We start from the raw sequence: 25,994 nt of genomic DNA on the forward strand, positions 1-25,994 counted from the left end.
AGTCTGTCTGTATCGAATCTGCGGATGTCAATCTCTAAACAGTGAAACAGCAGCGTGCCGGTAGGATCGAGCCGTCACAGACAGAGACAGAGGACCATGACAGACCATAAAACGAGCAAAGAGCAGAAGTATGATCGGCAGCTCAGGTACATATCGCTCGGGTTTTACAACAGAATAACGCAGTATACATGCACAGCGTTTCTCCTTCAGCATTAGGTTTAAGCTTTCCAATTGCATTAACGCTGACATACATAGAGGCCCATCGGTCATAGCAAGAGCTTTAATCATTCCAGACCTACCTCAGATTGATCATGCTTTAATTCAGTACACTGCAGCAACACAATCAGTCTAATTTCCATATATAGCCTATTAACAGCCTTACTGATCAGAAACCACTGGATGTATTAATCTGCTTGACTGTTGCCTGTCTGTCTTTGATTGTTATTATATTATACGCTGGTCATTTATTGGTTGTTGTATGTTTGTATCAGGTTGTGGGGAGATCATGGACAGGAAGCACTTGAAAATGCCCATGTGTGTCTCATCAACGCCAATGCAACTGGCACTGAAATCCTCAAAAACCTTGTGCTGCCAGGTATCAGTATTTCTCAATGTGCACCTCAAATCATAACACTGAGCCATGAATTCATATAGATTATTGTGTTAACATTATTCTTACTCTGCTTCTTAGGAATCGGAGCCTTTACCGTAGTTGATGGGCACAAAGTGTCAGGGGAGGATGTTGGAAACAAGTAAAGTCACTGGCCTGCCAATCATTGTCTTGATTTCGTAACAATCTTAAAGAGATTTTTGGTTATAGTGTGATGTATGGATACATTTATGAGATTGCACAATATAGAAAATGCTTCTGATTCTGGTCATGCTTTGATCTTTTCTGCAGCTTTTTTCTCACCAGCAGCAGTATTGGGAAGGTAAACACAGAATTGTGTGTCCATAACAACTCTGTCCAAACCCAAAGTGATATATATGCTGAATGATGTTGTGCTTATTTTGCAGAACAGGGCTCAGGCTGCTACTGAACTGCTGCAGGAGCTCAATAGTGATGTGTCTGGAAACTTTGTAGAAGAGGTCAGTGTTAATGTAAACAAAACATATTGTATTTTTACTTTTAATATATACGCAGCTGAACAAAACCAGTCCTACTTTGGACACATCTGCTCAAAACTATGAAATTGAAAGAATAGGAAATATATAGTGACTGAAATGTTAAACGAAACTTTAACTTTAACTATTTTAATAAAATATAATATAAAATAATATTTTATGGCTTAAAATTAAAATGTAATTTAAAAGAAAAAAAGTCATACACTACCATTTAAAAATATAAATGTAATTAATATTTTTATTCAGCAAGGATGCATTCAAATAATTAAGTGACATTAAAGACAGCACAACACTGATAACATAGTTTTCAACAATGATAGTAATAAGAAATGTTTCTTGAGCACAGCGTCATCATGTGATCATGTAACACTAAAGACTGAAATAATGACTGCTGAAAATTCAGCTTTGCCGTCACAGGACTAAATTACAATTTAAAGTATAAAAGTATACTAAAATAAAAAAGTGATATAAAATTCAATAATATTTCACAAACCTTTTGAACAGCAGTGCGCATATAAGTGCAGTATTAATAACTAATAACAAACATTTGATCATAAGCCTTTAAATCTAAAGGGATTTAAGATCATGAGCCACACAAATTCAGTCAAATGTGTTTAGACCTTTGTAAGGTAGTATATCTTTTCATTTTTATCTTTTTTCTCTTTTTTTTGATATTCAGAGTCCCGATAAGCTTTTGGACAACGACCCTGAGTTTTTTCACAGATTTAGTCTGGTCATTGGCATCCAGCTTCCAGAAAGGTATTACTCCTATAATACAAATCTGAATATATTGTTCCATAATTATTTACGTAGATTTCTTAAATGCATTACCAAACAGACATCTTAAAAAAAGACCTATGCTAATATTTGATTGGTTGTATTGCTGGTTCTTTAGATCAGTTTATGTCATTGTATTTTTATTTTGACAGCACATGTTTGAGGCTGGGCAGTGTTTTATGGGAGGCTGGTGTGCCGTACCTTGTATGTCGAACATATGGACTTATCGGTTACATGAGACTGATTGTGAAAGAGCACACAGGTAACAATCATTATTTCATGAAGCAAAGAATTTTTCGAGAGATTAATTCACTTGTAATCCAATAATCCTTTGCTAAAATGTAATTTTGCATATCCATAATAGTTATGTAAATACATCTTTGTCTGTCTGTGTCTTTCACTATAGTGGTCGAATCTCATCCAGATAATGCGTTAGAAGACCTGAGACTAGACCAGCCATTCACAGAGCTCAAACACCACATAGAGTCCTATGACCTGGACAGCATGGAGAAGAAGGTCAGACAAAATGTTGATTACTGATGTCCTTTTTATTGTACGTGACTGACTTGCATGTATTTTGTGTTCACGTTTAAATCATTGCAGTTTAAAAAATGTTGTATGTATTTTGTTTTAATTTAGGATCACAGTCATACGCCATGGATAATTGTGGTTGCCAAATACTTGGAAAAGTGGTATAGTGAGGTAATTTTGGACAGCTTTCTAAATATGAGACCTAATGTTAATGTCCTAAATTACCTCTTAATAGACCTCTCAAAGTGTTTCTTCTCTGATCCAGCACAACTCTCAGTTACCGAAGAATTATAAGGAGAAGGAAGCTTTCAGACAACTCATCAGAGAAGGTAATGTAATTCATTAGAGGTTTGCCATGTAGTTCCTTTCAATCATTTTTTGTAGCTCATTTCTCTTATTGTGGGCTTTCCTTAATTTCTGTATTTTCTCAGGAATCCTAACGAAGGAGAACGGAGCACCTGAAGATGAAGAGAACTTTGAGGAGGCAATCAAGAATGTGAACACGGCTCTGAACCCCACCAAGGTAGAACTCCTCACATTTGAAAAGCTGTAGTTATAGTTTATGTTCCTTGCATATGATTTGTATTGATCTTTGTCCCATTGTAATGTAGGTCCCCAGTGCAGCGGAGGACATTTTTAATGCTGAGCAGTGTGAGAATATTACCTCACAGGTTAGTAGGAACATGCAAAAGTGGCAATTGGAAATGGTCATGATTCTTTCATTACCTTCCATTTATTTGCCATGGTAAAATGAAAAAAGTTTTAAATATTTAAACACATTCAAAGTATAAATCGCTTCTGAAAATTCTGCATGCACATACAATCAAATCTCCCGTACTATTTTTTATTGGGGAAATGTATGGCTTCCAGTTTGCTGTTTGTTGGAGATAGTGAAAAGAGGTGGCGCTTTTTAATTATTTTTTTATTTGTATTCTCCATTATCCATCTAATTTTTAATATAAGAGCAGACGCTGCAATTTGTAACTTGAGTTTCCTAGGTTTCCAGTCAGTTATTTTAGCTGTACAAAAACAGTCTGCTGCTACTTGATATTGAAAAGTGGTATTGTGACATCATATTATTTTAATTTATTATTGTAATAGTAAATACACTACTTAGTAGTTTACTGCACTTTATTCTTCTAGTTATTTACCCATAGCGTCTGAAGAATCAGAATCAGTCTCACACATTCATAGGAAATAGCTTACTTCCGCATTGTAAAAGAGAGAGAATAGATTTTAGCACTTTTCCTATGTGCTTCTTTCTGTAAATATGTAGTTACAAGCAAAAAAAGAAAGCTAAATATATGTATGACTTTCAATAATATCAGTTTATGCATCACCGGTATCTTTAATCTGTCTTATCATAGAGCCCATCCTTCTGGGTGATGGCACAAGGAGTGCGGGACTTTATTCGAAACGAGGGGAACGGAAAGCTACCTGTGCGAGGAACCATCCCAGACATGATTGCTGATTCGGACAAATTCATCAAGTTACAAAACGTGTAGGTATTCAGCATTCAAATCACAAAGAGTCTGCAAACATTTTATTAGTAGTAATGTGTTTGTGAAATTTGCCTGATATTGCAAAGCACTACCGGTCGTGACCAACAGCTGAGGAACATACATTCTCAGACATGTATAGTGACTGTAAATCTGTTGCTTTCGGTTGATTCCTGCTGGCTGTGTTTTTGGTAAAATAGCATTTGTTTGACACTTTCAATTGCAGCTACAGAGACAAAGCCATGAAGGACGCAGCAGTTGTGTCCAAACATGTTGAAGCACTTTTACAATCAGTTGGAAAGGTATTTACATAATGTAATAACTGCAGTTTATCCCTTTTATTAGCACATTAACATTAATGATCTGTTTATCCATAGCCTCCAGAGAGCATCTCTGAACAGGAAATCAAACTTTTCTGTGAGTATTGCATACAGACTCCCATAGATCAGAATATTTTCTGTTTTTAGGCTTTGTAGGGGAACTATATATTCCAACACTTATGATATTTTGCATCAGTTCACCTATTCCATCAGTTTATTTGCATATGTGATGTTCATGGTTCCAGCAATTACTGAAAAATTCACAGGTGGCTTTCTCCACAAATTATTCTAATGCCTATGTTGTGTGGTGTTTTGTGTCCCACAGGTAAAAACGCAGCTTTCCTCAGAGTGGTGCGCTGCAGGTCTCTGGCGGAAGAATACAGTATGGACACTTTCAATAAAGATGAAATCAGTACGTCTTCTCTGTGGTTCTCTTGTCTGCCTGTGTATCTCAGTTTATTAATGTTATGGCCACTGTACATAATTGTTTAGAAGGATTTACTAACATGATTCATTGTTGTGTATATCCATGCTTGGGTGTTGCTGTGTGTGTTTAAGCAGTTTTTTCTGTCTCCATAGCATCCTGTATGGACAGCACAGACAGTGAGATGGTTCTGTACCTCATGCTCCGCTCAGTCGATCGCTTCTATCAGCAACACTCCCGTTACCCAGGTCAGAAGAGTTATCAAAACAGGCAAAACATATATATATATATAATCAGGGCTTGACATTAACTTTTTTGCTCACCAGCCACTGTGGCTAGTGGTTTTCCAAATTTCACTGGCCACAATTTTGTTGTTGGGAAATTACGTTTTATATGACTTAATACTGCATACAAAAATGTATTTAAATTGATTTCCAGGTAATTTTTGACCTATTTAAAGGGCATTTTCCCCTAACCGTATTAAATGCATGCATTATCTTTCATATCAAATTGTTACATTTTATTAATAATTTCACTTAATACAATAAGATAATATAGGGCTGTTACCAATCAAATGAAATCAGTATCTACAAAATCGATCTTTCCACTGCAGAAGAAACGTTAGGTTACTTGCGTAACCCCGGTTCTCTGAGAACAAAGCGAGGTATCTCACTATGGGAGACTATGGAAGCACCAATTACACAACGTCTGTCCGAAGGACGGACCAATCACAGCTCTTGACAAGGAGCCGACCCCCTCCCTATATATACAGCTGTGATCCCCGAAACAGCATTCTAAGCACGCTCTTCCCCGATGTTATGCGAGTAGGGAAGCTTGGTGAGATACCTCGCTCTGTTCTCAGAGAACCAGGGTTACGCAAGTAACCTAACGTTCTCTTTCAAACAGTCGCTCGGTATCTCACTATGGGCATGATATAGCCAACTCCGGTAACGCATGCTTTCCGAAGCCACCAAACAGACTCGAAAGAAAGAAAGATAACCTTTCAATTCTCCAAAGGGCACACTTTAAGAACTGCATGAGCCAATGAAGGCGCAGTGACATCAAGGCAGTAAAATGTAATAAATGTATACGGGGAAGCCCAACTTGCCGCCGCACAAATACCGAAACCCCTTTGAACAACGCCCATGAGGTAGAAATCCCTTGTGTAGAATAAGCCCTCTGGGCAATGAAGACCCATACGTGTTTATAACCTCCTGGGGAAGCCCGATTGCATTTAGATTTAACCCTTCACGGGCCAGACCCAAAGATTGATTCGTTCAGGGTGGGAATGAAATATCTGTCCCCCCGCTTGTGACAGCAGGTCCCGGCGCAATGGGAGCGGCCAGGGCTCTCCCCGAAGGAGCTGGACGATCTCTGCTAGCCACAGTCTCCCTGGCCAACGAGGGGCTATAAGAAGGAGAGATAATCCGTTTTCTCTTACTCTGTTTAGGGTGGGAGAAATTAGACTCAGCGGTGGGAGTGCGTATAGCAACACGTTCGGCCACAGGTGTGCCAGCGCATCCACACCCAACAGCGCATTTTCATCCCGAGAGAGAAATATAGCGGACATTTTGCGTTTGCCTGCGAGGTGAAGAGATCTACGGCGGCCCTGCCGTACATTTCCCAAATTTGATTCACCACCTGTGGGTGGAGTACCCATTCTCCATATAACATGTTTCCCCTTGACAGGAGATCTGCCCCAACATTCAGGACTCCCGGGATGTGCGTCGCACGCAGTGAGCTGAAGTGCACGGTGCTCCAGACAATCAGCTTGCGTGCTAGATTGTGCAGTTGCACCGAACACATACCCCCTTGGCGATTGATATACACCACCACCGTCGTATTGTCTGTCCTGACTAGAACATGAAACCCTTCCAGAAATGGGAGAAAATGCTTCAGTACCAGAAAAACTGCCATCAGAGAGTTCCTCAGGGGCAGGGCCTCAAATGTAAAAAAAAGGGGCAATACGACGAAAAAAAAAATTATAGGTCAAAATATTGGAGACATTACTATTTTATATTTTTGCAAGAAGTCACTTATAGTCATCAAACCTGCATTTATTTGATCAAAATTTTAATATACTTTATTTACTTAATGCATTTTATGCAATGTTGAATTCTGAAAACCTGTGATAGATACAAAATAGTATCCCAGGTACCAATAAATAAATAAATATAAAATAAATAATAATAATAAAGCAGCGCAACGGTTTCCAATATTGATAATAAATCAGCATATTAGAATGATTTCTGAAGGACCATGCATTGAAGAATGGAGTAATGATGCTGAAAATTCAGCTTTGAATCACAGTAATAAATTATATTTTATTAAAATAATATAAATGTATATTAAATTGTAATAATATTTCACAATATTAGGCTACAGTTTTTTCTGTATTTTTGATCAAATAAATGCAGGCTTGATGAGCATAAGACACTTTCATAATGCTCCATAATTATCAAAAATGGTAATATAATAAAGTCCTTTCATGTCACCATTTCACCAGCCTACACTTCACATAATAGGCCTGTAGGTGGCACTTGGGCTTAAATAACTATGATAGTTTCATCAAATAATAAACTGTGTATCATACATAAATATAAGTGGACTGAATAGCCTACTGATTACCATTATTGCGACTTTTGGCGTGCAGTGCTTTTGTAGTCATTTAGCATACATTTTCCAAGCGATTTAATTTGATTTATAAAATGAGACAAACCGCAGATCCAGATCACTCCACAAATAAGCTCGTCTGTCCCATGTAATTTTCAACCGATTTATGAATAAGAACAGAAAATAACCGCTCCACTTCACATATTGTCCAATGAAATTTGAACTTTTTGTGCCAGATCATGATTGGTTGGTTTATTATAGCTACATGACTAATGGGCATTGATGAATTATATAATATTCTAAATAGAGGTCGACCGATAGTGGATTTTACCGATACTGATAGCTAGGTTGGACCACACTGGCCGATCAACCGATAGTTTTCAAAATGGATACTGAAAGAAAGCTAGTGCTTTACTATTTAAAAAAAAAAAAAAAAAACAGTAACAGTACTGAACCATACTTTGTAAATGAATAAAAATATTAATATTATTTACTATATTGATCATTAAAGTTATTTCATAGTTTGCTAATGTTAAAAGAAGAAACTTTAAAATTTAAAATTGTAGCCTATTAGTAGCTAATAGTGAATGTTGAAATGAACACACTCTAACAAGTAACAATACTTCTACAGTTTTCATTAATGCTATGAATGGACTCTTATAGTTAAGTGTTACCATTTAATTTCAACAGTGATGCTTAAAGATAGCCATTTTAAATATCTGCACAAGGCCATAGCATTAAAATGACATGCATATGGATATCGTATGTGTACTCACACACTTTATTTGCATCTATTTTTTAACACTTGATAATTATCTAATCAAAAAACAAAAAGTTAGTCACACACCGGGCAAAAGCGCAGCGCTGCATCTAGGAGAACTCAGTGGTATCACACACACACCAGACGCTTTGCGTTCAAATCAAGTGGTGGTTTAAACCATTAATTTAATCACCAAACGGACATAAGTTTGCTTCAAAAATGAACAATGTGGCATAAATGAGTTTGAAGTTCGGTGTTTAAAAAAACAGAGCAAGCGGAAAGAGAAATCGCGATCTATTACAGCTTTCTATGAAGCATACAGACTTTATTAGAGCCACAGAAAGACAAATGTTTTGCTGAAAAATGTACAATAATTTATAGCCTGGGGTGAAGTCATTATGTACCTTCACAGCGATTTGGGACAAATATAATGTAATTTAATAGAAAACTATTTGAATGGCGCTCTGTTCCGCGGCAGGATTTTCTGTCGGCTGTATTTAAATGCACGTCTGGAGTTTCCCCGCTCTGTGCAGCGCGCAGTGTCACGTGTCAAAATAAACAACACGTGCTGTCAGTGATTTCCGCCTCTAGAGGGCGCTCTCGTACTGTATAATGCCAGCGGACGCTTCTCAGCCACTCCAGCAACGGTTGCAACCCGGAAAACTATCGGTAACCAACCAACTATCGGTAACCGATAACCAATGGTTGCGGCAGTCAACTATCGGTGCCGATTAATCGGCAAAACCGATGAATCGGTCGACCTCTAATTCTAAAATAATACATGGATTGTTTATTAAATCAACACACTTTGATTATTGATGAAAAATGTTTAAAATATTGTTTGGTTTATTTTTTTCCTTCCGTCGACCCATAGGCACTCACTGAAATAACCATATATGGCTCGAGAGCCTATGGTTTCCGAACAGACTGTCAGTGGAGCAAAACACATGCAACCCATAGCAACGGCTTAGATTGACAGATAGCCTATGTAAAAATAAACAGGAATTTTCTGACTGTTGAGCGATTAGTTCCTGTTTTGTACAAATTGTCATGTTAATTAGAATTCAAATGCATTTTGTTTTATTGACCACAGTATCATTGCTATTTGTCCGAGAGGGGCACTTTTGAATAATTTTGAAAAAGGGCAGGCCCAAAAATTCTGCGATAATCGATATATTTCTAGAAAATCCTATAATGATACATCACAATGCAAGTTGCAAGTTTTCTTTCTTTATTCAAGTCCAAACTGTTAGAAAACAACAAAAAAAAAGTTCTGTAAATCAATTTTAACATGTTGAGTAGGCTAAATTAATCATTTTATTCTTGGACTTATTAAAAACTTACACTTTTATTTTTCTCTGTGTGTAAACAAACACATTTAACTGCTTATCAAACAGAAAAAAAAAACTAGATAGATAGATCGATATAATATAAACCTGGTACGTTTCAAAATTTAGTGCTTTAGTGCTTTCTCAAGCTTTCTACTCCTCTCATCATAAAAACGGAGCAATAGAAGAAGTAGCCATTCACATCGCGTTTTTTGCACGCTCAGGTTCGTTAATTCAAATGTAGATGGGCGGCAAGCACACACACTGCACACTTCTGTGCCGCATTGTGGCTCTGACAAGGTTTTGTTTTGTCCTCCATGCCATAGGTGCAGATTTATGTTTCTGTCGGTCGGTGCCCACTGTTCACACTGCATAACGCGCACTTGTAATATCTGAGAGAGAAGGAGAGTATCCAGTTTTGTTCACATAAAACTGGACGCACCGCATGGAGTGGAGAGGTTAGGCGACTCATGAACTGAATATGCGCTCTGCAATAATAACGTGATCGGTGCCTATGATCCACACTGCTAGCTGTTCCGGGGCAGTTTTTTAGTTTTCATCTCCATAAACATATATAGTAGGCTATAGCAGTAAAGCTAATACAGTGGCTGGAAATCTGTTTATTTTTCGGTTCCTCGTGCTTCCCCATCTTCATAGAGAATGCGGTTCATGGAACTTGCTCAGAGTCAGAGTGCTTTAGGAAAGCTGGAAATGGTGCGGTCGCGATTTCCACACATTTTTAGACACTGTGCACAGGGAAATCTATTTAGAGCACCTTATTGTATTAATTAAAATAGAAAAACAAAATAATCTCTGTGTCTCGCTCCGTGCGCTCCCACGAATGAGCGCATATCAGATAATCGTCCAAATAAGCAGATATTCTGAGACCCTAGTGTCTCAGCTGCGATAATGCACCTGCTGAACACGCGCGGAGCCAGGCTGAGCCCAAATGGAAGAGTAACAAATTCGTACGCTTCGTTCTGAAAGGAAAACCTGAGATATTTCCTGTGTGCCGGGTAGATGCTTATATGAAAGTAAGCATCCTTGAGATCGACCGCGGCAAACCAATCGCCCCGGCGGATTGAACGAGTGAGAGACCCGACTGTGAGCATCTTGAATTTTAACTTGTTTAGAGCACGCAGGTCCATTATCGGGCGCAAACCCCCATCTTTCTTTGGAATTAGAAAATAACAGGAGTAATAGCCCCTCTGAGTTTCCCCCACTGGAACTCGCATTATAGCTCTTTTCTCCAAGAGGGAGGATATTTCTGCTTCCAGCACCCGAGCCGAATCCCCTGTTGCTACAGATGCTATAACCCTGTTGAAAGGAGGGGGTTTTACAGCAAACTGAAGCCTGTAACCCTTGGTTACAGTCGCGAGGACCCACCGATGCGCAGAACATTCTCTCCAAGTCTCCTGATGAAGAGCCAGAGGGTTCTGTTGAACCGATTCCATAGATGGAGTGCTGGTGCCATCTAGTGGACAGAGAAAAAAACGGCCAGAATCTGTGTGGCCCAGGGACCGATTTATTTCTTGGTTCTTTGATATTATTATATTTTTGTCTCCCTGCGCCTTCGGCCTTGAGCCTGGATGCGACAGGGGATCTTTTGTTTGTTGTGAAACCAGGAGAAGAAGTGCTTTGTAACAATACACTTGGGAACTTGTGCTTGGACTCGTCAGACCACATTCTTTTGGTGGCTGCGTTCTCAGCACTCGAACTTGCAGAATTGCTGTCAGCAATCCACGGAATCGTGTGTGTTGAGGGGAAGTTGAACTGGCCTGAACACAACTTAGAACCATTTCTCTGCCCAAACTCCACATCCTCCGCTTTTTTTTTGCGGTTGGGGGAACAAACGTGGTGGACTCGAGAGTTGACCAGAAAACCCTAGGTGCTGCCCGTCCCTCCCATGTGGCGATTGCATCCTAGGTATCCCTCTCCTTTTTGTTGGAAGGGTTAGTGGACCTGGACTTTGCAGCCGCTGCCGCGAATGACTGCTTTCCCCATGGCTTAGCGTTATGAGCAGCGGGGGGGCGGGCCGCCTGCTCTGCGCTCTGGGGTTTAGCAGTTCTGGAGGCATTCAAAAACAGGCCGCGGGGGAACAGGAGGACGGGATGCCCTTTTTTGCGGCAGACAGATGTCAAACACCTCTCCTTCCTTCTTTTGGAGGTCGCACCTCTGTCTCATCGCCGCAACAGCCAGGCCGAACAGCCCACTCGAATCTACCGGAGCGTCGAAAAAATCAAATTTCTCCCTGTCCCCAATGCTTGAGAGATTTAGCCACGGCGACCTCTCCCCCGCGATGGCGAGGGCCATGGTACGACCGCAGCTTTGCACCGCACCACGTGAGGTGCATAGATTGAGATCTGTTATGTTGCAGATCTCCTCCCAGACCGCCGGGTTCGGATTACCGGCATCCAGCTGCTTACCCAGCTCCTCCAGTAAATTCGGCTTGGTAGGCCATCAACAGTGCGGTGACGTTGAGTGCCCTCACCGCTAGTGCCGAAGATTTCTAAATTTTCTGGTACATGGAAGCGGTGAAGCGTTCCATTTTCCCAGGGATGGAGGGGCTGGCCGATGAGAGAGTGGTCCGCCTGTTCGGATGCAGGTGGTGAGCCACTGACTGCTAGACCGTGGGAGGGTTAGAGAGCCCAAGCCCCTCCATTTCACTCAAATCTGAAATATAGCACGAATGCATTTACACTGTATGCTAAATTATAACAGCATAAATAATGTTGTGAGCTCTGTGTTTTAAAATATATATTTTTTTAATATACAAATGTGAAATGTTGGAAAAAATGCAAAGATAGGCTACTATGAAAGTAAACTGCCAGTAGGTGGCAGCAGTGACTATCTAAATTAATGAGTCATTGAAGCATGCCTTCAAACCATTCGTTCAGACAGCTGATTCATTCAAGAACGAAGCAAGTGCCTGTCCTAATGAATGGACCACTGTATCATTAACTCAAATGATTCAAAATTCACAAACGTGAATCATTCAGTAACAAAACACCGCTGTGTTGCTCAGAGATGCACGACTGTTCTGCTGTGATCTTTGTTTGGAACTATTTTCATTAACCAAATGGAGAAAAAACAGTCAATATATCCTTTCAATAAATTCAAATTAAAATATTGAACTAAAATGTATATTAACTACTTGTTTTACCTCTTTAAAATGTCAAATTTCCAATCGTGGTTTTCAGAGAACTTCCCTCTCTTGGTCATGTCATGTTGCTTAACCTTTCTGCATGTTATAAATATAAAAACTAAGTTACATTTTTATGTGCAGTTGCGTTCATTTGTTTTGATTTCTCCACGAGATTCTCTCACATAGACAGGCTGCGTGAGCTTCAACTGGCGCGACCTTGTTTGTTACTGATTATCCATTATCAATCACAGTCTACACGGAATGTAATAAAATCAGAACCATTCTCGCTGAAATTTCGGTGCAATTAGATGGTTAAATCAGATTAGTTGTCCGGTCGGGCAAGTAAAATTCTCATCTGTCACTTTAATGTTCAAAAAACATATTATTTTTCAAATACTGTACATTATTGTAGTTCCTCTATGCCCCGCCTCTCTCAAACGCGTAGTTTTCTACAAAGCCCCTCCTTCCGACAAGCGCAGTCTGCTCTGATTGGCCAGCTGGCACAATGCATTGTGATTGGCTGAACACCACAAGTACTCTTCGGAAATGTAACGCCCCTTACCATAATCGCGAGCTTCAGCTTTCAAAGTAAATATAAAGACAGTTAATAATGTCCTTAGTTTTACCATCAGTTCAAGTCCGAAAGGGGAGCAAAGTCGCGTGACAGACACAGTGATGATGCTATGTAATTGCACACAAGCCGCGGTTAAGACCGTTGACTCCACTGTGATGTGACCCTTTCTCTCTCTCTATCGCTCTCTCACACACACACACAACGCGTTACTCTACACTGTGCATAACTCCGCATTTGAACAGTCAATATCAAATACTTAAACTAATAACAAAACATACTTACAGTCGCTGATTCAGAAGCGCCAGATTGTCGGAGCAAAGTCGGAATTGACCCCTTTTTTTTTTTTTTTAGAAACAGCCTTCGTACACAGCCAGCCTTGACTCCCCTAGGTTCACAAAACTGTCGTCCATAAAATGTGTTGCACAAATTCAAACATTTGGGTTGTGCTGTTCTGTTGTAAACAAATCTTAACTAATGATTCCTAATTGCATCTACTTCCGCTAGACCAAATAAAGTGCTTTTGCTTTCGCATATAGACACACAACATCTCCCTAACATGGCTGCATCAACACTACTGCGGTTACTGAAACCACACCTTCTTTCTTTGTGGGCGGCATTACGCAAATATTTCCACATCGTGACGTAGACATGTGGGGGCATGTTTGAATGATGCGTTTTAGCCCGGTCTGGATCAGCCTTCTCTTTTAGATAGAATAAATCCTTTTGTGGGAGACTTTGAGCTTTGTAACTCTGCAGATCGTATACATGCACAAACAGCTACATAACACACTAAAGAAAAGGAAAACAAGAAATCGCATTATATGACCCCTTTAAACGATAGTGTATATGAACTCTGTCACTCTATAGAGTATGACTGTTTTCTCAGGTGTCTACAATTACCAGGTGGAGGAAGACATTAACAAACTCAAGCTGTGTGTAAACAGTCTTCTACAGGAGTACAGTCTGAACGTCAATGTGAAAGATGACTACATCCATGAGTTGTAAGTTTAAGTTCACAGTTAAGCCCGTTTGATTTGAAGCTGTTCAAACTAAATATTTATACAAAAAATGGTTTTGTAATATTGATAATAAAGAAGCACAAGTTCTCCTGTTCATCTGGTCCCTCTGTTTATAATCAGATGGTAACAGTGTAAATGTTATTTTCATATCTTCCAGCTGCCGTTATGGAGCTGCTGAGCCACACACAGTCGCCGCTTTTCTGGGAGGTTAGTGTTTATGTACTTATTCAGGATCCTGCAAACACACACCTCATCAAACATTCATAATGTATATTGTGACATCCGCTACAATATGGATTTACAGTTTTTCTCAATTGATTTGACACATTTCTCCAAACACAGGTCACTGTTCTCAAAACAGTTAACACAGTGTTCTGAACAGTAATTGTCCTAAACAGAGTGTACGTTTTCATTCATTTCATACAAAGTACAAATCATGCAAATAATTTTCTCAAAACTAAGTGCACAAAACTCTCAAATGTTTTCACAATAGTTAATACAACTACATACTTTAAAATATCTGAAAAATCACAAACATTTATGTACCATTTGTCCAAACACAACAAACAATACTCTGTAATTTGTCATTCTATCAAATGAACATGGTATATTTTCAATTGGCCCTAAACTGAAAACTACTCGGTTAATCATATACTCAACACAGGAAATGCAGTTTTCCTAATCGTTTACACATTTATCACAATTGCTTTTGAGTAATAATAAAAGGGAAAAGAGCAAGAATGAATATGCCAAATAAATAAAAAGGGGGGGAGGGGGCGTTAAAGAAAGAGGTGTAAGTCTATAAGGCAGTGGAGTGGGTGGAGAAAGCAGTAGCCCCTCACTGCAGAACAAAGATCCAGGGGGCGGGGTTGGATCCACATCCAGGGGGTGGAGAAGGGTGGGTTTAGGGATCAGGGGGTGGAGACAGGTAGGTTTAGGTAAATGTAAGGTGGGAGGAGTTGGATCTTGATCCAACCACACCCCCTGGATCTTGTGTTCTGCAGTGAGGACCATCTCGGAGAAAGGGGTGTAATGAGAGAGAAGATGAAAAGTCTAACAGGTAGAAAGAGATGAGCAGAGAGGAAGATGTGAGAAAAGAGGAGAGGAGAAGAGTAAGAGATGAGTAGAGAGGAGGGCATTGGTGTAATGGAAAGAGCATGAGGAGAAACTGTAAGAAGACATGGACAGAGAGGAAGTGGACAACAGGGAGCAGGGTTCGTACAAGGTGCTTAAAGTGAAGTACTTGAATTTGACTTTTTGAAATTTAAGTCCTGGACATAAATTTGTTTGGTTTGGTTTGGTTTTGGTTTCGTCTTTTCTCGCAAAATTTATGACGCAGCATGTCTGATATACAGAGCCGTTCCGCCTGGCTTTTAACAGCGCATGAGATCTCGCGATATTACTCCTTGAGACGATCGCGGTCTCGCAATATCAGTATAAAGTTGATTTTGGGGTAAAACCTTTGAGAGTGCTTGCATTATATTACTCGGTCTTTTATTGCATGTGCTGTTTGTTTGGGTTTCATTTATGAACACACAAAAAGTCTGACGCGCTTTGTGTTGCACTGTTATCATTTACAAGCGTGAAAAGCGTCTCCATCTCAGCAGCTCGGTCCACAAACTCTTCCTCTGCATATGCTGTGAGTTTGGGTTGCTTAACGTTTATCTGGGAAAACAGTGCGTGTTATCTCACTAGATTTGTAATGTAAATCATTTATAAACCTATGCAAACACAGGAGAATATTTTCAGATCAACATATTTCTAGATATGTGATTTATTGAACATCTCTCTTTCAAAATAAAAGTGCCCTCACTCTGAGTTTGCATGTGGCCAAACATTAAAATTATATGGATTTAAACGTCGTTGAATCACGCTGTAAAGTGAAACATCACCAGGCCGTTGGCGCCCTCTGCAGGTATTTGTTACAATACATAATGTACTTAAATAGGGTATTTTCATATTATGTATAGGCATATTACATTATGTATTTTAACAGTGTTCCTCAATAAAACCATGTAATTACTTGGTTTTGATACTTTATTTGAACCAATTATTATTGTCTCATCGTTAGTTTATTATACATAAATGTAGTCAATATAAAGCCTGTTTTTCACTTAGGTCTATTTTATTACTAAGAAAAATCTGATTACTCAATTGTCAAAATAATTGATTACCAAGATAACCGTTATTTACGGCTCTAGATTAGTTAAATGTTTCAAAATACAACTAGATTGTTTTGCTTTTTGTGATTTAAAAGAAATATTTTGTCATTGAAAATTTCTTAAAAATAGTATTAAAATATTGTCTCGTTCTAGTGAACCAAGTATGTGTATTTTGTCTCATCTCATGAGCTAAGTGTATTCTCACACCCCTACTGTCTATGAGTGTGATATAGCTCATAACTTTCCAAGTGTATGATGAAGCTTTTACTCTTCAGGTTAATCATATATTCATAAAAAAAAATCACTTTGAATAAGGAAAGCGATAACTTTGCCATTGTATCCTTTCAGGTTGCCAAAGCCATCGCATGCTTTGCATGTGCTGCACTTTATTTGTACCATTTTGTTGTATTTGTTTATTTATTAGAATTTGAAAGATAATAATGATATTGTGATCTCTGATTTTAATCCTTGGAAACCAAAAAAGTAGTGCTTGAAAAGTCCTTGAATTTCATTTCACAGTTTCTGTACGTACCCTGAGGGCGGAAGGTGCAGATGAATTTGAAACAAAATCAGAATTACCCTAAAGTTTGTTCTTGCTGCTAAAGGTAGCACAAACAAATTTTAAGTTTAAAGGGGCAATTCGTTTTTCAGATGGGTGATAGAAGTTGAACTACTTTTTTTTTTTTTTTTTTTAGATATACACATTATAAATAAATAAATAACTCCATGTTGAAGAATTGCAATAAACATGTATTTTCATTAGTGTATTTGTGCATCTACAGCTGACTATGTTTTATAATCATTAGAGAACAAACCTATAGATTTGATGTTAATATTTACTTTTAATACATGTATTACTAGAAAAAATTGCAGTGCTTCATTTTGCAGTAAAGTTAAACTGTTTGGTTAAGATCATTTTGTGTTTGGATGGTCTTACCACGGTCAAGGCCCAGAAAGATAGTAAGGACATCGATAATATAGTCCATATGACATCAGTGGTTCAACCCTAATTTAATTTTATGAAGCTACGAGAATACTTCTTGTGCGCAGAGAAAACAAAAATAATGGACCTCATTCATGAAACACGAGCAGAATGAATTTTTGTGTAAATTGTTTGTAAAGCTGTTCTGACGTAAATTTTCGGATTCATGAAAGTGTTCGTATTTTCAAAATGTTAGTTGGTATGAAAGAAATGTACACCTGCTCCCTACCATGTGTAAATAGTGTGTAAAACGTTCTGTGTTCATTTTGGCAAACTGATGACACTGAATTTTGATGCACTGCCATCGTAATATTTGTCTTCTGTTGCAGGATCAGCAGCTCAAGAAGCCATCAAAATCATCACACACCAGTTTGTACCTTTCAACAACACGTTCCTCTATAATGCCATGTCACAGACCTCTGCTACTTTTCAGCTTTAGAGCAATCGTCCCTTCCAGCTGTGTTTCCTCATTCCTCTATCAAAGCATTGGTCTCAAATTGGCACTGAAGTTTGTTTATACTTATACTGATCAGTGGTGTTGCTTTTTGACAAGACCAGAACTGATGCTGCATACTGAATAAACAGTATATCTCCAAAGCTTCTGTATGTGATTTGTGTGTTCTTTTCACAACAGTCAGTTTGAATGTATATACACTCTTTACTGTCGTTTTTGATCATTTTAATGCATCCTTGCTTAATAAAAGCAAACAAGCATTTATTTTTTTCATCTTACTTTCTCCAATTGTATCACATTTTCCAAAACATATTGAGCAGCATAACAGTTTTCTACATTGTTAATAGAGATGTTTCTTGAGCAGCAAATCAGCATATTAAAATGATTTTCTGAAGGATCATGTGACACTGAAGACTGGAATATGCCATCACAGGAATAAATTAGATTTTGAAATATTTTTCAAATGGAAAAGAGTTATTTTTCATTGTAAAAATATAAAATATTTTACAATATTACTGTATTTTTGTTCAAATGAATGTAGCCTTGGTCTTCAGAAGGCTATGATGGGCTGCCCTATTATTTATCACATTCATTTTATTTGTATTATCTGATTTTAAAAACTCTAGACAGACTATTTTTTATTTGTATGGTCTCGCGTTCAGCCTACATTATCTGAAATAAACGTGTGACATTTTCACATGGTAACTGGAGAACTACTGTTTATACATGTCATATAATTTTTCTAAATATGTTTTCTAAAGCTGTATTGTGGTTAGCTGCTGCTGTTTGTTTGAGTGGATTACAGAGTTATTTCCTGTTGTAGGGTGGAGTGCTGTGTTTCTATGGCTGGTCTAAAAGCAGACGGCTCTCTGTGGTTTGAAGAGAATAGCTAGGTTTTCCTCATAGGGAGTCTAGACAAAGGAAGGATGAAATCAGTGGCACGTAAACATGTATTTTTACTCATTCCCAAGCCTCCAAGAATCTAAAATTTCCTGAATGACCTACTTTACTCACAAAAATGTTTAAGAAAAGTTCAGAACACTTTCGTCAGTGTTTTTTAGAGCCCAAATCCAGTGGAGGGCACCCTCCTCCTTCTGCTGGAGCACATTCTGACCCATGCTTTTCATTTTTTGCACATTCCACTGTAAAATAATTTAGAACTGGAGGCTCTCCTTATATTGATCTGTCAAGCAGGACAATGTTAATAAGAAACCAGGCCATGTTGTTCAGTTACTACTTTTCACAGAAGCAGAAAATGTTTAAACGTTATCCTCCTCATGACTAATATATAGATGACTGTGTTACGAAACTTTCCCTGTGACCCCTGCATGAGAAGGATTGCCTATTTGGGCCATGTTTATGAAGGATTGCTGGGCTCAGCCTGCAGCTTTTCAAAGCTAATGGAAATTCCCCCAAGGTGATTTACTCCTTCTGGACCGAGAGTGACATTGAAAGCTTGACTATGAGTTATGACTTATACAACTAGCAGATTGAAACCATCTCATGTATCCCTTGTTTGGAAATACTGCTTATCTGTTTAATATCCATGTCGTTCAACTTATGTCATGGCAATATCTGCTCAGTTCATGACCTTGGTTTTGTCATCAGCTGAATTAGATTTTCATTTGGGGTCATACTTGGCACTGGTATTTTAGTGCTATTATAGTATTCATTAAAATCGCAAATTAGTTTTTAAGATTTTCAGTTTTCATTTTAGTTTTTAAGTTTTAGTACTTTTGTGATCCCATTTTATATGCGATGTCTTTACATTTAAAAATATATCATTAAAATTGCATTGTATCAAATTATTCATTTAAATGTTAGTAAATAATATAAAGTGGGTCCAATTTTATGTACATTTGTCATTTTATTAGTTTTTGGGCTTTTTTTCTATATTAATAGCTAAAGCTTTAATTTTCAGTTTTCGTTATTTCAGTAATTAAACTTATTTTATTTTTGTTAGCTGCCACTTTCCTCATTTTCCCAAGTTGAAGTGTTCTTTATACAAAATTAAAAAAAAATACAATTTTGTTGAATTAAAATAATAATTTATAAATGACATTTAATTATAAATACAATTATTCAATCTGTGCAATTTTAGCTCTGCTTGCAGCTGTATACTGGACTGATAAACATTCAGACATTTATCACATACAGGTAACCTAATATAGCGTCTTTTTGAAACTAAATTCTTGCTGAACATTTCTCCTGATGTCTTCAATGCGGAAAGGAGAAGGTCTGGAGTTCAGCATGTCATGCAGCTGCATAAACAAGGCCAGAGAACCACGTGGAGCAAACCAAACATGGTTTCAATTAGATTAATGCATTATTTTTGCAATAGAGAGTTAACTAATGTTTTTGCTTTACTGTTTATATTACTTCATAGGCTGCCAATCACATTTTATGAACTTTTTAAGTTCAATTCTAATGTTAAGAACACTACAACTACACTATAATAAATGATGGTGACATTGCTGTGCCCTAATTCATCTGCAATGATTGCACGGTTGCACTCTTTTGGAAATCTGCAGTAAAGCACTTTAAGCCTTCACATGAAGCTGTATCGAACCTGGATATCCATGTCCAGAATCCATTCCCTTTAGCAGAACTGCTGAACAGGGCAGCTCTTCTTCATTAATATGGATGACTGAGGCCAGAAGCATCCAGAGGCGACACACAGTTTCTCATAAACACGCCTGCTCTAGAGATAAAGAGACAGTGATGGAGCAATACTATCACCACATTCATTCACATACTGCATTCTTTCTCTGTCTGCCATGTGAGCAGGAAAGTCCGGTACTTACACAAATAGAGGAATATAAAGCTGACAATGTGAGAACAAATTGAATAGTAATCAATTTAGCGCTTGTGCCACAATAAAAATCAGAATCTGAGACTTCTGATAAATTGTTTTTGATCATAAATAAGGTGATGCATTTTTTTTTTTACTTACAATTAATTGTGCTTTAAACCAAGGCTGCATTTAGCTGATCAAAAATACATTAAAACCAGTAATATTGTAAAATATTGAATGCTGAACATTTGATTGGTTGTATACTTGTATTGTCTTGTTGTGCATAATATAGATTTTCACTGTCAACTGTATGGTCATCAATATTATTTTACTGTTAGTTTGTTATTATCTGTTTTGAATCTTTTTTTCATACCATTTCAATTTTTATTTGTATTAAAGTTTTATTTATTTTGAAGTGCTTTTTCTTTTCGTGGTCTATACATTTTTTTATTATTATTTTTATTTCAGTTTTAGTTTTAGTTATTATAGTACAAGTTAAAAAAATATTAAATGAGACATGTTCCCTTCATATATATCCAGTTAACATTTATTTCAAGTAACAAAAATGCTTCTTTAATTATTTTAGTTCCCGTTTCAGTTTTAGTTTTATCTATAACAACCCTGATGGTCACTTATGCTTTTGTCGTATACAGTTAACCAATTATTTATTTATTTTTATTGTAGCATTTGTATTCTGTTACTTTTTTTTACAGTGTGCGGGAACATGCCCTCATGGAGTATAGGACAAAGCACCATGAACAACGCTATATGTGTGTATAACCTCAATACATATATTCAGTAACCTGAATGGTCAACCAAACACTCATATCATATGCATTCGCATACACTGTGTCTTGGTTCCATTCATTATTAGGATCTGAGCGAAGGCCGTTGGGTGGTGCACTATCTGCACACACAGGAGGAGACGGTGAACAATAGATGAGCTGGCCACGTTTGTGTGGACAGTTCTGTAATGTGAAAATCAATGGGCCAATCTTGAGCACTGACACAGCACAAGTGCTTCATTTCTATCCATTTTCTGTGTATTAATTTTCCCATGCTGTTCAGTGAGTGCTCAAAATAAATCAACACAACTGTCCATATGCTGGACCTATATTTATATAAATCAGAACTATGTCTATAAACACAGACAAAGGGCAAAGCAAGGGAGAAAGGCGGGGGTAAGGGGCTGGAAAAAGGGCGGGGAGGTTGCTGAAATCTGCTGATTATTATTTTGGATATTTGCTTGGCCGTCTGCCAGCGCTGCGCTATGTCTCTCCATCTCTCCTGGGGTCTGGTGGAGCTGGGATGAATTAATACAGCACAGTCTGAGCAAATCATTCCCTGAACATGCTGAGGCCCTTAAACATACTATAATACAACGATAGTCAGATGGTAAATCCATGACATTTTTAGATATTCCATAATATTGAATGATTACCTTACTCTTAAACCAGGGTATTTAAGTAACGCATCAAGGCTTGATGTCAAGACAAATCAAAGCATGGTAATATCATGATACGCTTTTGTGCTAAAAAAGCTTTATGACAGAATGAGAGTCTTTGAAGAGTCAATTAGCATTCTGTATGGTCACTAAGTCAGCGTGCAGACTGGATTTTAAAGAACATGTGCGGTAGGAAGCATGAAGCAGCCTATAGTGTCCTAACAGTTCGCTTTCAGAGCACACTGGCAATTAATCAGACTGGTAAAAGGGCTGTATTTAGGGACAGAGTGAGGCTCCACAGTGCCTGTGATGAGGTCTTCAGGCTCACCCGTGACAGACAGGCTAGTTTATGGTGTGTTTATGTAACACAGCTGCAGTTAAAGACACCTAGGCCCCCTTTCTCAGCTCTTCACTCAGGGTCAGAGGTCAGGAGGCCCTGTTTAGATCGATTCCTAGAGACTCAGACTGGACCAGAGGATCACAGTAAGCGTCAGCTTGTTCAAAAGTCTTCAGTACTGCTATGCATAGAGATACAACAGCTGTGCTGTTATTAGAAGGCCAATATCTAGTAATGACACATGCTGTTGGTTTGCCGCTGGAGGATTTAATAAGCTTGTCTGCACAATGGGACAGAATTAGCGTTATCATGCACAGACTGTCCTTGAAATTGGATACTATATAAATCTAAGATGTTTTCTTCATCCATTTTTCTGATTAGCACTTTTTGTTAGACAGATGCGCATCCTGAGTGTCCTTTACAGTAACTCTTATACATTTACCCCTGTTTATTTGTGTTTATTTTGTTAAATTGGTGAAAGTATTTTGCACTTTTTTGCCATAAATTGTGTAACTTATGTACACTGCTGTTCAAATCCTTGGGAATGTTAAGACTGTTTTGCTTTTTAAAGAAGTCCCATGCTCACCTGTTTGATAAAAAAATACAGTAAACAGTCATATTTTGAACACTTGTGTATACACTGAAGTGACCACAGAAATTTAATTTGCGATCCTATAACCCAGTTTTCCTCTTTATGACTCTCTCACATTCTGATTAATAAATGTCTGTGTTCTCCTATATGCTCTGTCTCTCTCTATTATATACATACGGAGCCTTTCCTCAGCCAGTTCCCTGTCTGGCCCCAGGTGCTTCCTCTTATCACCCCCTTTATACTGCCCTACAAAGGCAAAGTGCAGTAACTACGCAAACACTGAAACTGAGAAAAATGCCTTTAAAGTTTTTACATCAGCCAGTCAAACATGTTGTGGGTACATTAGTGGCAATGCATTCATTTAAAACCTTCTTAGGATGAATTTTTTTATAGATAAAAACCATGACTACTGACGTGACCTCTGACCACCAAAATGCAGATACTGCACTCTGCCTTTGGATGAATTTACACAACTAAAACACTATTGCAAAAGCCAAGTGTAGTATCTACAAACTAAATGTGTTCATCCAGCTTTCCTTTTGTGTTTCTTACTACATGTTGATTGTTTTTAATAACTTTAATAATTTTATTGATGTTTGTATGTTGTGAATGTTAAAATTGATCAGTAGTAAGCCCCAAGATCATCTTATCGCAATGCTCCTTTCACCACAAAGAGTGTTTTCCTCATTTTATTTAAAAAGTAATTCATTACAGACCAAGTAGTTAAAACAGTAGTTAAAAATTCACACAATTTCAGCTTTGCCTAACAATATAACTAGGGTTGCCATAAAAGGAAAATAAGGGATAATTGTGATTCTTTATAGGAAAATAAGGAACAGAATAAGGGATGCTCAAAATATTTGTACTGTACCGCATCCTCTACATCATTTCCATGTCTACGGTTAAGTATATGTATATAAGGTGTATAAAAGGTTCTCCGAAAAAAAAAAATCTAATTTGTTTGCTTAACGTATTCATGTACAATTATTCTAAAATGAATTGTAATGTCATTCAAAAAATGTCACACACATTACACACAAACCACTGGCCTGTGAAATAATGAAAGAAGTCATTCCTCAGGTAGATTGCATGTTTTCTTGCCTAGCTGAATGTTGTGCTCATGATAATCACGTTGTTTGCATTCACCCAAACTGATTTGCCGAAATCAAAACGAGGACGATGAGGGGAATTGCAGTCAGTGCGAGTTCCGCTCGTTGTGAACCGGGAGCGACCAGGCGGCAGAAGATTCCGCTTGGTCATAAAGCCTTCCTCGAACAAATGAAACGGTGATTTGTGCAAAAAGAATGATTACTTGTCAGTTAAGAATTAATTATTTGCATGGTCAGGTAGTCATATCATATGGCGTATGCTTGGGCCAAACTGCGTTCCGTATAACTTTCATACCATCATTTGGCCGCGAGATACTAAGGCAGACCGCGCAGTATCTGCGGTGTCAAACGGGAAAACAAAGCCAGAACGCAGTAACTTCACTTACTGCGGTTTGCCTTGGTATTAGCTTGGATTTTGTAGTTACTGCAATTTTGACACTCTTGTTTCTCTGAAACGGGACAAAATTGAACCAGGAGACTTTGTCACAAGACAGATCAGATATCACAAAGCCCATTTTAGGATTTAACCCAATTTTGACCAGATGTGTAGTTACTGCACTTTGCCTTTGGACGGCAGTATAGGACTCTGCTCTAGTGTGTCTCGTTACACTATTCACACAAACACACATTCATAAGCACCATCTCACACTGTGTCCAAACATGCATCACACCCATAACTGGCCACCAGGACCCTGTGTTCATTTTATCTGCACGTGTCTGCAAACAATGGCTCTCGAGAAGCCATACACTGTGATCCCTCCAAAGCAAACTCCAGCTAGACTATGACAGATTTCAGAGTGTGGAGAAACTCACAGCGTCTCGAAGACCCTCGTTCCTCAGAGATGTTATCCGTTTGGCAATATTTATCTTTCTAGTTTAGAGATTTGAAAGTGGAACCACCATAGCTCTAATTTTACAAAATACTTCCTATTTCCATTAATGCACAATGAGAATTATGAATAAACATTTGTGACCCTCTCTGTTAAAACCCAGGCTAAAAAATCCAAATCTAATTATGAGATAACAAGCATCAAAGTTTGATTTCAACCATTAATTTCACTAAGATTTCAGTTTTTGACATGGTCTTACACAGTCAATATTAAAGATATCAAGGTTACATTTTCACAGAATGTTCTTTACCTTATGAAGGATGATGGGTAACACTTTACAACAAGGTTCATTAGTTAACAACATTAGTAAACATGAACTAAGAATGAACAATACTCCTACAACATTTATTAATCTTAGTTAATGTTCATTTCAGCATTTACTAATGCATTATTAAAATCACGAGTTGTGCTTGTTAACATTAGTTAATGCACTGTGAACTAACATGAATAAACAATGAACAACTGTATTTTCATTAACTAACATTAACAAACATTAATAAATAGTGTAGTGTGTAATAGTTTGTTCATGTTAGTTAATACATTAACTAATGTTAACAAATGACACCTTATTGTAAAGTGTTACCAGGATGATTTTATGTAGAAAACAGTAAATCACCAAAAAAATGAATTTAACTGGGTTTTCACAGCCAGGGTCACATTTGTGCAACTTTTATCAAATGCAAAAATGAATTTACATAATAAAATATTATTCTTGCTGTCTAATCTCAATGGCTTTTGTATTTGCATTTTTGCAGTTTACAGTGAGTATTAATGTAAAAACACGGAGAGGAATAATGTTAGCACATTTACATGCACTTCAAAAAATTTTAGTATGAGTAAAAAAATAATTTGTCTCTATAAAATGTCACATAAAAGCTTAGTTCGACTAACAGACTAGGCACCGTGCAAGTAAATGGCAAATATAAGTACTAATAAGTAAGTATAAGTGCAGAGTAAAAAAATAAATTAATAAATAAAAAATAAAAAAACCTTACTAAGGCTCCTAGTGAAAAATAAACGCTAAAATGTATTTGAAATACATTTGCATTGTGCACAAACAGTACTCCAAATAGAGTTTTATTATAATTAGTATATCAGTAAGTCTCAAGCAATAT

General features: G+C 37.7%; 2 protein-coding genes across 2 annotated transcripts in view; one reads left to right on the forward strand and one right to left on the reverse strand.

Annotated features, from left to right (window-relative positions):
• Positions 1–25,994, reverse strand: part of ca7 (carbonic anhydrase VII) — a 55,791-nt gene that overhangs the window by 14,286 nt on the left and 15,511 nt on the right. The window lies entirely within an intron of this gene.
• Positions 2–19,376, forward strand: nae1 (nedd8 activating enzyme E1 subunit 1). The gene is made up of 20 exons (XM_058782505.1): positions 2–146; positions 492–595; positions 692–752; positions 902–932; positions 1,018–1,089; positions 1,805–1,884; positions 2,055–2,164; positions 2,309–2,418; positions 2,542–2,604; positions 2,699–2,762; positions 2,865–2,956; positions 3,045–3,104; positions 3,801–3,934; positions 4,159–4,234; positions 4,310–4,349; positions 4,578–4,664; positions 4,832–4,924; positions 13,983–14,097; positions 14,273–14,322; positions 17,589–19,376. Exons 1-20 carry the CDS (start codon positions 97–99, stop codon positions 17,696–17,698), a joined length of 1,602 nt encoding a protein of 533 aa, XP_058638488.1. The 5' UTR covers positions 2–96; the 3' UTR covers positions 17,699–19,376.

The sequence above is a fragment of the Onychostoma macrolepis genome, chromosome 07, assembly GCF_012432095.1.
Source record: "Onychostoma macrolepis isolate SWU-2019 chromosome 07, ASM1243209v1, whole genome shotgun sequence".
NCBI classification, from domain to species: domain Eukaryota; kingdom Metazoa; phylum Chordata; class Actinopteri; order Cypriniformes; family Cyprinidae; genus Onychostoma; species Onychostoma macrolepis.

What these genes read in the sequence shown, in the direction of transcription:
- nae1 (XM_058782505.1), top strand. Translation starts at nt 97, where the DNA reads ATGACAGACCATAAAACGAGCAAAGAGCAGAAGTATGATCGGCAGCTC. An exon ending in CAGACAACTCATCAGAGAAG is followed by an intron (nt 2,763 to 2,864) that starts GTAATGTAATTC and finishes GTATTTTCTCAG; the next exon opens with GAATCCTAACGAAGGAGAAC. An exon ending in TTTTACAATCAGTTGGAAAG is followed by an intron (nt 4,235 to 4,309) that starts GTATTTACATAA and finishes GTTTATCCATAG; the next exon opens with CCTCCAGAGAGCATCTCTGA.